The following is a 10,970-nucleotide window of genomic DNA, read 5'->3' on the forward strand; positions in this document are numbered from 1 at the left end:
CATCCCCCCAATCTCCGCCCTCAAGGTCTCCGCTTCCTCCTCCTCCGCCGTCGATACCGTCGACCGCACAGCCGCCGACCCCGCCATCGTTGAGAAGTCGGTCAACACGATCCGGTTCCTCGCAATCGATGCCGTTGAGAAAGCGAATTCGGGTCACCCGGGTCTTCCCATGGGTTGCGCCCCGATGGGTCACGTGCTCTATGACGAGGTTATGAGGTACAACCCGAAGAATCCGAAATGGTTCAACCGTGATCGCTTTGTTCTCTCCGCTGGACATGGTTGCATGCTTCAGTATGCGTTGCTTCACCTTGCTGGCTATGATAGCGTCAAGGTTAGTGCCATCGTTGTGTGTTTGTGTTTTGTTGAAACTTGAAAGGTTTGAAATTTTCATGTTGGTTTGTTTGGATCTGTTGCAAAGTTTGTTGCTTTGTGTATTTTATCTTACTTTTTTAACTTTTCGTTATTGGAATCTCTATCTGAGTTTTCACCCTTTTGTCTGGTGCTTTTGATCTGAATGTTTTTTTTTTTTAATTTTATGATCTGTGTTGAATGGATCTGCGTGCAAGGTTTTGGTTTGCATAATTTTCAGTTCGGTTACTATGATTTGAGTATGTTACTGTCGAACATGAAGTAAGGTGATACAACCATGTAGGGAGTGTCACAATTGAAGGTGGTCTTTTTGGAGTTTTGTGTCATTTTTGTTAGAGGTAGACTGAGAATAATAGTGACAGCTTCATTGAGAAGGAATTTAGTTTGGGATAGAGAAGACTACTACTTTTCAATCCCCTTTGCTGACCCCACCTTGTGAGAAAATTCTTAGTTGATATTTGTTGTTTATGATTGTTTTTTTAGTTTAATTATTTATGTGTGTCTGTTTCTTTCCTGGTGTGTTGTTTAGCTTGGTGTCGATGGAAATTCATTTGGACTCATTGTTGAACAAGCAGTGTTCTTTCTTTTTGTTTTGGTCAATACAAGGGTGGCCTATTGTTTGGCTTAATTATGGTTGGATATTAACGGTGAGCTTTCATGGGGTTTAATTTTTAGGAGGAGGATTTGAAGCAATTCCGTCAGTGGGAAAGCAGGACTCCCGGACACCCTGAGAATTTCGAGACACCTGGAATTGAAGTTACAACAGGTTAGATATAATTTGAGTTTATATACTAGCTGACTCTAATTTGGCTTTTCAGTATGTTTAATTTACCTATCTATTCTTGTATTTTGTCCAGGTCCTCTTGGTCAGGGTATTGCCAATGCTGTGGGTTTGGCCCTCGCAGAGAAGCACTTGGCTGCGAGATTTAATAAGCCTGACAATGAGATTGTTGATCATTACACGTAAAATACCCTTAATCCTCACTTCTTCCACTTCTAAAAATTATGAGATTGTGTGGCTGTGGCATTTTGTTAATGGCATTTGTTATTTCATGAAGGTATGCTATATTGGGTGATGGTTGCCAGATGGAGGGAATCGCAAATGAAGCATGCTCACTTGCTGGCCACTGGGGATTAGGGAAGCTAATAGCATTCTATGATGACAATCACATTTCTATTGACGGTAACACTGAAATTGCTTTCACTGAGAGTGTTGATAGACGTTTTGAGGGACTTGGATGGCATGTTATTTGGGTAAAGAATGGAAACAATGGTTATGATGAAATTCGTGCTGCCATCAAGGAGGCAAAGGCTGTGAAAGACAGACCCACACTAATCAAGGTTGGTTTAATATGGCTAACGTTGGACCTAGATTTCTAGTATATAATTATAATAACAAGCAAAATCTGCCTTACAGTCAACTGATATTGAGGTTTTTCTCTTTACAAAAAAATATTGATTTGATTATTTTAAATAATTTCCTAACATGCTGAACTTGGTAAATGTGAAATTAATGTCTGTGTACTTTGTAGATAAGTGGTTTTTAACAGTTTTATTGATTAGTCTTTTTCCGGTTTTACCCATTTCACAGGTCACGACCACAATTGGTTATGGTTCTCCTAACAAGGCTAACTCCTACAGTGTGCACGGAAGTGCATTGGGTGCCAAAGAAGTTGAGGCTACAAGGCAGAACCTTGGATGGGCACATGAGCCTTTCCATGTGCCTGAGGATGTCAAAAAGTATGGATAATAGGGTTTAAATATTTCTCTCTTTCCTTTTTTTACAGTTGATATTTATATGGTACTGAACAAGAATCGTTTGCCTGTGTTACCAGGCACTGGAGTCGCCACATCCCTGAGGGTGCTGCACTTGAAGCCGAGTGGAATAAAAAGTTTGCCGAATATGAGAAGAAATACAAGGAGGAAGCTGCAGAACTGAAGTGTATTATCAATGGAGAATTTCCTGCTGGATGGGAGAAAGCACTTCCAGTGAGTTAACTCTAAACTACTTCTAGTGGTGTTCAGGATCTTTAATAAGGTTTAGGGTGCATATGTTCCAGCTTAATTTGCTAGAAAATCTTTTTTAGTGAAATAAACAAATAAAATCAGTTTTCAACTTTTTCAATTTTATAGATGATTTTAGTTGCTGAATTATTATCTTCAGAAATTGGAAAAACACACCCTTGATGTGTCATGAATCTGATTTCTATGAGTATCTTGGTTTTAAATATGATATTTTGTTATTTAAATTTTAACGGACACTGGTGTTTATGATCTTAAAACTATTATTCAAATATCTAAGTAACGGAATTTGGCTGTTGATGTCCATAACATTGATGCTTGTCACCCTTCCAATTTGATTTCAGACATACACCCCTGAGACCCCAGGTGATGCCACCAGAAATCTCTCTCAGCACAACCTTAATGCCCTTGCAAAGGTTCTTCCCGGTCTGCTTGGTGGTAGTGCGGATCTTGCATCTTCCAACATGACCTTGTTGAAAATGTTTGGGAACTTCCAAAAGGACACTCCTGCTGAGCGTAATATTAGATTTGGCGTCAGAGAACATGGCATGGGAGCAATCAGCAACGGCATTGCTCTACACAGCCCTGGCCTGATTCCTTACTGCGCAACTTTCTTTGTTTTCACCGACTACATGAGAGCTGCCATAAGGCTTTCTGCCCTGTCTCAGGCTGGTGTTATTTATGTGATGACCCATGATTCAATAGGACTTGGAGAGGATGGGCCGACCCACCAACCTATTGAGCACCTGGCAAGCTTCCGGGCGATGCCTAATGTTTTGATGCTTCGTCCTGCTGATGGTAATGAAACTGCCGGATCATACAAAGTTGCCGTGCTTAACAGGAAGAGACCCTCTATCCTCGCCCTTTCTAGGCAAAAGTTGCCCAATCTTCCTGGAACTTCTATTGAAGGAGTTGGAAAGGGTGGATACACCATCTCAGACAACTCAACAGGCAATAAGCCTGATGTCATTTTGATTGGAACCGGTTCCGAATTGGAGATTGCTGCCAAGGCTGCTGATGATCTCAGAAAGGAAGGTAAGGCCGTTAGAGTCGTTTCGTTCGTTTCATGGGAACTTTTCAACGAGCAATCGGAGGCATACAAGGAGAGTGTTCTCCCTGCTGCTGTTTCAGCTAGAGTTAGCATTGAGGCAGGATCAACATTTGGGTGGGAGAGAATCATTGGAAGCAAAGGAAAAGCAATAGGCATTGATCGATTCGGAGCTAGCGCTCCGGCAGGAAAAATATACAAAGAGTTTGGCATCACAAAGGAAGCTGTTATTGCTGCAGCAAAATCACTTATCTAAGATGTATTAGTTTCTTTATTTTTGTTTTTGCCTTGGTTTGAGTTGAAGTTTACATTGAGAGGGGAATTTGCATGAGGCATGTTTAAAGGGCATTCCTTCACTTGAATAAGGAATAGATTAGGTTACAGTTGCTTGTGATTCTCATTTGAGTTTCTTAGATCAAAGCAGGAGATGGAAGTTTTATGAACTTGTAATAACACTTTGAACAGTTAAGTTATGCATTTGCCACACGGTCAAAATCAGTGATTCTTATTGAATAACATTCATGGTGGTTCATCTGATTTGGCGTTTCAACGTATAGTATCTACACCGCTCTATACTAAGTAAAGGAACATAACTTACAGAAATACCATCCTGTAGTTGTGCTGCTATAGGAAAAAAAGAAAACAAATCCATAATTTGATAGAAGAACATTTCAGAATCTACCATATATTGGCACTCATATATATTATATAACATGAGAATTAAGTCTTTTTCTTGTGTTGCTTTTCCTTTTAAGAGAAAAATAGAAAAAGAAAAAAATAGTCTATAATTTAGATGATCGAATTATAATTTAGTTTTGGGAGAATTGCTTTGGTTATAATTTTAAATTAATTTACCATTTTAATATAACTCCTTGGAAATATTTTCTTTTTCATCCTGAGAAAAGAGACCTTTTTAGGCAATAAATTTTTTCTATATTTTTAAAGAATATTCCAAAGCTTAAACAGTAAATATCCCACTGGTTTGGTGAGACAGAGATAGTGTTTGGCTGCCTTGCTTTCTGCTTCTTTTTAGTCCATTCCACCAACCTTTCCCTTCTCACCAACCCCTTCTTCGAACAGATTCGTGTGCACCTTTCTAATATATAAATGCTAAAATACTTTAGAGCATATTTAATATTGAATTGAAAACATTCGTATTTAGTCATAAAGTTTTTTTAATTCTTTTTTGTAATTTTTAAATATTTTATATATTAAAAATTTAAAATGAATGATGATAATTGTTTTTAAAACAAACAGTAAGTTGTATTTAAAACAGAGATAGAAATTGAAAAATTGAGACTAAATTAAATTTCTGTATTATATTTGATTTAATGTATACAGGATTACGTTATATTTTAGTATTAGATTTGGTTCAAGATAAATATAGATATAAAATAAGAATATTTATTAAAATATATTTAGTTATTAAAAAAATTAAAATTTTAGAAATTTTAATTCCTTTTGCGTCTCCGTTTTTTTTTAATTAAAATAACTGAAATTTTATGTTTTCAAAATTAAAATTCTTTGAATCTTTCGATCTCAGTTTCAGTCTTTAAAAATAATCACTATTTAGATATACACTAAAAATATATGTAAGGATGAAGATATGTAAAGTAAGTTAATTCAGTATGAGTAAGCTCATTCTATCATAAATAAATAAAGAAATAAACTTACTCAATTCGTTATAGAAATAATTTTTGGGTACTAGTTTCATTTTCACCATTGAACATTTGTGTCTTTTTCAAATACAAAATTACTTGGATCACTTAGATTGTTGTTGATATAATTTTGTTGGTGAAGGAAAACTACAAGTTTTGAATCAAGTCATGTAATTGATGGGAGATTGAGCTAATTACTAGATTAAGTCCATGATTTGATAATATTTTATTACATAATCATATAATTTTGATATATATATAAAATGGTATTGTAAAATAATTTTTTATTTACAATCAATAAAACTATAAAATGCATTTACTCAGAAAAGATAAATTCTTTACAAATTTGACTTTTTTTGCAATCCGATTAATATATGTATAATATAAAACTATTTTATGGTTTGCTTCACATGCACTATTTCATGTCTAATAGTATTTCACACTTTTTCAATCCTAAGAGTGTATTAAAATTAAGAATTTAATTAATAAGTGTCCTAAAAGTATTTTTTAAGATGTTAAATATACCATTTTTCGTTGAAAATTTTGATATTTTTAAAATATTTATTGTATACAAAAATATAAAAAAATCCAAACTTTTTAAATAGATAACATTGTTACCAAAATATTAAAATTTGTTAATCTTATAATGCTATCTAATATGTTCTCCTCAATTTACCACCCTAACTACTAATTGTAATAAGTAATAACCAAGGACCTACCCAAACCCAATTTTGTTGGTAGGTGACTAGGTGCACTTCTCAAATCAGTCTCAATTTCCTTTTTTCGTGTGAGAAATGTGCATCATGGTTGGCATATCTAAAATAATTTAAGTCACTTTTATAATTTAAGAGTCAATCCACCAACCACTCATTTCACCAACCCCCCAAAAGCAAAACACAAAATAACTTGTTTCACTCGCACTCAGAAAAACACATTTACAAAAGAGATTGAGGATTATTGCAGAGCATCGAATAAAGTTTGAATCTTAATAGAATTTTGAGATGGCCCAAGTGACCAGAATCCACAATGGTCCTCAAAACGCACAGATTCTTCTTCGCCATACTCACAATTCCCACATACCCAAATCAGCAAATTCAGTTTCATTGAAGTCACAACTTTGGGGCACCTCAAAATCTGTGAGCTTGAATCACAAAAATGGCGACTTTTTGGGAAATTTTGAGGTGGGTAGGTGCAATAATAATGTGGTTAGGGTTTCTGCATCTGTCGCCGCTACAGAGAAGCCTTCGACGGCGCCGGAGATCGTTCTGGAACCTATCAAAGAAATCTCCGGAACCATCACATTGCCTGGCTCGAAGTCTCTGTCCAATCGAATTTTGCTTCTTGCTGCTCTCTCTGAGGTGAAGATTTCATTTAATTTCATTTTTGAGGGAAAAAAGAGAGCTTTTTAGTTCTGTAATTGGAAGCTGGAGCTTATGTTGTTGATTTTGAATTTTATGGTTTTAATGAAATTGAAGCACTTGATTCAGCATACATGGACATGAAATTAATATGCCCAATGATAAGAAATGTGGAATGTGGACTGAAATGTAACTAGTTGTGATTAGGAGCTAGAGTTGATTTGTTGATGATATTGAATATCGTCATTATTCTTGTGAAAATGAAGTACCTTTTCTATGATGACATGAAGAAGATTGATCTTTTAATGAAATAGCTAATGATTAGAATACTCATTGTAATTTGACTATGTGATCCAATTGTTATTTGATAGATACTCTAGGGGAAACAGGATTATATACTTACTCATGTTTTAGACTTTTTGAAATTTGGCATGTAAGAATATCTACATGGTCGATGGTTATCCAAGTTTGATTAAAGTATTCTTAGAAATAAAATAAAAAAACATATGAAGTTAGCGGGTGTTTCAAGATCAGTTTCATTTTATTGCTCTTACAACTTTTGATTCGTTAATGGTTGTCTTGTTGACATTATTTCTGCTATTTTTATTCAGGGAACAACTGTTGTTGACAACTTGTTGAATAGCGAGGATGTTCATTGCATGCTCGGTGCATTAAGGACCCTTGGACTACGAGTGGAAGATGACAAAAATGCCAAACAAGCAGTCGTGGAAGGCTGTGGGGGATTGTTTCCCACTGGTCGAGAGTCTAAAGAGGAAGTTACTTTATTCCTTGGAAATGCTGGTACTGCAATGCGTCCTTTGACAGCAGCTGTGACTGCTGCAGGTGGAAACACAAGGTCTGTCATATTATATGTCCTCACAATCTTCGAATTACTTATAGTATAAATAAAACTAGAGCATGCACTCTTTCTTTATACTATTATAATCTAGACAATTCTTTTTAGATTAGTCAAACCCCTTCTTTCGAAACTTAAAGGTGCCTTTTTAGTTACATTTAATATTTATACGAGCATGCGAAGGTTGAGCAAACAAATTTTGAGGAGCACCCCTGATGATCAACCTTAACCTCTACTTTCTTCTGTCATGATCATTGGTCTGAGTTGCTAATGAACCAATTTGTGTTTTTTTCAGCTATGTACTTGATGGGGTGCCCCGAATGAGAGAGAGGCCTATTGGAGATTTGGTGGCTGGTCTCAAGCAGCTTGGTGCAGATGTTGATTGTTCCCTTGGCACAAACTGTCCACCTGTTCGTGTAGTTGGGAAGGGAGGACTTCCTGGGGGAAAAGTAAGGTTTTGCCTTAGGATTTTATTAGATTATGTGCCAGTTGTGTAATGCATGCGTCTATCCTTACTCATTATACCTTCTGGCATCGGCGTTAAAATTCTCTGTTATTGTTGAAACAGTTTACAGTAGAGTTGCTACTATTATTTCATGATAATTTTAACTGAGAATTAGTGAGGGAGTGGCCTGTGACGTCAATTTGTAATTATATTGTTAAAATTTCTTCTGGCTAAACAAACTTCACAGTTGGTTGAGGCAGACAAACTCTAATTGAATGATCTTTCTTCTATTTTAGAATGACAATTACAAGCCACTGATTGGTTCTTGAATTAAATAGTGAGAGGAATGTTGGATGAGGATTTTTCTTATCAAACTTTATCCATCACTTTTATAATTTTTCGGTCAAATTGAGAACTGAGTCATGGACTATCGTTCGAAATGGGATTGCTTAATTTTCTAAAGTTACTTACAAACTCTCGATAACTTTACATAGATATGGTATTTTAATTATAACTTCTCTGAAGAAAAATATTGTAACCGGTGTTTATTTGATCCTTTTCAAATGCTTTTATTCATCTTATTTGCAGGTGAAGTTGTCTGGATCAATTAGCAGTCAATACTTGACTGCATTGCTCATGGCAGCTCCTTTGGCCCTTGGTGATGTTGAAATTGAGATTATCGATAAACTGATTTCTGTTCCCTACGTTGATATGACTTTGAAACTGATGGAGCGCTTTGGAGTCCATGTGGAGCACAGTGGTAACTGGGATAGGTTCTTGGTCCACGGAGGTCAAAAGTACAAGTAAGTTTCTATTATTGAGTTGTAAAGATTTCAGAATTAAATTATTGTGACTATAATTGGAAGTTTCCTACCAGGTCTCCTGGGAATGCTTTTGTTGAAGGCGATGCTTCTAGTGCCAGCTACTTCCTCGCAGGTGCAGCTGTTACCGGTGGGACTATCACAGTTGTAGGCTGCGGCACAAGTAGTTTACAGGTATGTGAATCCAATGAACTCTATGACATGAATCCTGATCAGATTATCTTTTTCAGTGGAGCCATTTTGCGTTTCACTTAAAAATGCCCTGAGCTTCTCTTAACTTGATCCATCTTTATTAAAGGGAGATGTAAAATTTGCTGAAGTTCTCGAAAAGATGGGAGCTAAAGTTACATGGACAGAGAACAGTGTCACCGTTACTGGCCCACCACGAGATCCTTCAGGCCGAAAAGTCTTGCAAGGCGTTGATGTCAATATGAACAAGATGCCAGATGTTGCCATGACACTTGCTGTTGTTGCACTATTTGCTAATGGCCCCACTGCCATAAGAGATGGTATGGTTTATTCCTTTGTCTGTGCTCTAGTAGTTTGTTTAAAAAGTTCTTTTGTTGTGGTTAATTACATCGGAATTCGATTAGCCACTATGTCCTTAAAATCATGGTCTTCTAAATTTTACTTGTTTTTCTGAGAACTTTATCCGTGGTTCTTAATTATTGTAGCGCCTTTGTAACTCACATAGTTCTTGTTGTGATGTCTTCAGTATAATTAGAAATAATCTTTGTGTGGAGATACACCTTGCTTGTTTATTTATTTAATTTAAAATCTTTTTAACAAATTGCAAGTATGTAGTTTTATCCGAAAAGGGGTAGCGCGAGTCATTGTCTCGTTGGCTATATAATCCATTTGAGCTATATCTTCTGCTATATCATTCAAGCAAACTTGTTTGCATCTCAGGCACTGATTTATTCTTTATGTTTCTTCTACTTTTCAGTGGCTAGTTGGAGAGTTAAGGAGACAGAGAGAATGATAGCAATTTGCACAGAACTTAGGAAGGTGAGTAGTGTCTTGCTGCTGCTTTTTAACAAAATGAATGCCCCAAATGAGTTAACAATTCATTGAGAAACTAAATGATTTTGAAACCAAACCAAGCTATGAAAGTAGAAGTTCAAACATTGAAATTCCTAGTAAAAGAAGGATTTGATCTATATGCACTGTTAGTGTCAATAAAGTTTACACACATTTGATTGACAATATAAAATTCAAGCAAATATAACACTCAATTGAGAAGTTCTTATCTCATTGTCCCGACGTTGGTATTTCAGCTAGGAGCAACAGTTGAAGAAGGTCCTGATTACTGTGTGATAACGCCACCCGAGAAACTGAACATCACGGCGATCGACACGTACGATGACCACAGAATGGCTATGGCATTTTCTCTTGCTGCTTGTGGCGATGTTCCGGTAACCATCAATGATCCTGGTTGCACCCGGAAAACATTCCCTGATTACTTTGAAGTTCTTGCAAAGTACACCAAGCAATAAACAATCTTGTACATTTTTAGTAGGGAAGGGAGAGAGAAATATATATAATATAAAATGCTCACTAAGCAGTGTGAGATTATTATGGCTTGCTTTTGATTTCTGAGTTATTTCCTTGTAACGACTTGAGAACAATTTGTAATATTGAAATGAGTCATTGGTTTTGTTGTATCAAATAATGTAATTTGATTCTCTACAGTGACTTAAGGTTATCTTTTTTTTTCTTTAGTTTTCACAGTATCTGAAGGGGAGCCTCGGAGCAGCGGATGAGTTGTCTCCACGTGACCTCAAGGTCACGGGTTCAAGCCGTGGAAACAGCCACTGATATAATTATCAGGTTAGGCTGCGTACATTACAACCTTGGTTGCGGCCCTTTCCCGGACCCTGCGTTAAACGCGGGACGCTTGTGCACCGGGTTGCCCTTTAGTTTTCACAGTATCTCCTAATTTACCAGGTCAAAGACTAATCAGTCGGGAATAAGAACTCCATTAAAGATTTGTCGTTGGCTAATAGATTGTTGTATGCATAGCAATGGCTTAAGGTTATTTGATTTTTTTTTTTTTTAGTTTTCTACAGTATTTCCTAACTTGGCAGGCCAAAGACAAATCTGTTAAGAATTGGAGCTCCATTTAAGGGTTTGTCGCTGGCTGATGGATTGCTATATATATAATATGGATTTGAATTTCTGTCACTTATTTAAGTAAACTAAAGAGTTAACTACTAGACCAATCTAACTTAGTTGATTTATCATTTTTTTTTTGTTGGGGTTAACTTAAGGTTATCTTTATCAATGTCCATTTTCCTTGTCTGGTCTTTCTCAATCTGTTTTTTTCCTTAGTTGGGCTTTTTTGAGAATGACCTTTTCAAAATGATTTCAAGAGATTTTGGGATGAACTTTAT

The 10,970-nt window shown here is 36.2% G+C and overlaps 2 protein-coding genes across 2 annotated transcripts in view; both read left to right on the forward strand.

The window, feature by feature from the left end:
- LOC107475512 (transketolase, chloroplastic) overlaps nucleotides 1-3,976 on the forward strand; it is a gene marked incomplete in the record, with an annotated part of 4,185 nt that extends 209 nt beyond the window's left edge. Inside the window, 7 exon segments of the mRNA XM_016095167.3 lie at nucleotides 1-331; nucleotides 1,045-1,135; nucleotides 1,227-1,332; nucleotides 1,428-1,710; nucleotides 1,961-2,109; nucleotides 2,205-2,358; nucleotides 2,736-3,976. Of these exon segments, the coding sequence (XP_015950653.1) occupies nucleotides 1-331; nucleotides 1,045-1,135; nucleotides 1,227-1,332; nucleotides 1,428-1,710; nucleotides 1,961-2,109; nucleotides 2,205-2,358; nucleotides 2,736-3,695 (2,074 nt within the window).
- Nucleotides 3,977-5,939: 1,963 nt separating this feature from the next.
- LOC107475513 (3-phosphoshikimate 1-carboxyvinyltransferase 2) lies at nucleotides 5,940-10,288 on the forward strand. The gene is made up of 8 exons (XM_016095168.3): nucleotides 5,940-6,455; nucleotides 7,067-7,311; nucleotides 7,607-7,760; nucleotides 8,345-8,559; nucleotides 8,634-8,751; nucleotides 8,876-9,086; nucleotides 9,524-9,585; nucleotides 9,855-10,288. The coding sequence occupies exons 1-8, from the start codon at nucleotides 6,099-6,101 to the stop codon at nucleotides 10,071-10,073; spliced, it is 1,581 nt and encodes a 526-aa protein (XP_015950654.1). The 5' UTR covers nucleotides 5,940-6,098; the 3' UTR covers nucleotides 10,074-10,288.
- Nucleotides 10,289-10,970: the final 682 nt, after the last annotated feature.

The sequence above is a fragment of the Arachis duranensis genome, chromosome 2 (assembly GCF_000817695.3).
Source record: "Arachis duranensis cultivar V14167 chromosome 2, aradu.V14167.gnm2.J7QH, whole genome shotgun sequence".
Classification (NCBI taxonomy): domain Eukaryota; kingdom Viridiplantae; phylum Streptophyta; class Magnoliopsida; order Fabales; family Fabaceae; genus Arachis; species Arachis duranensis.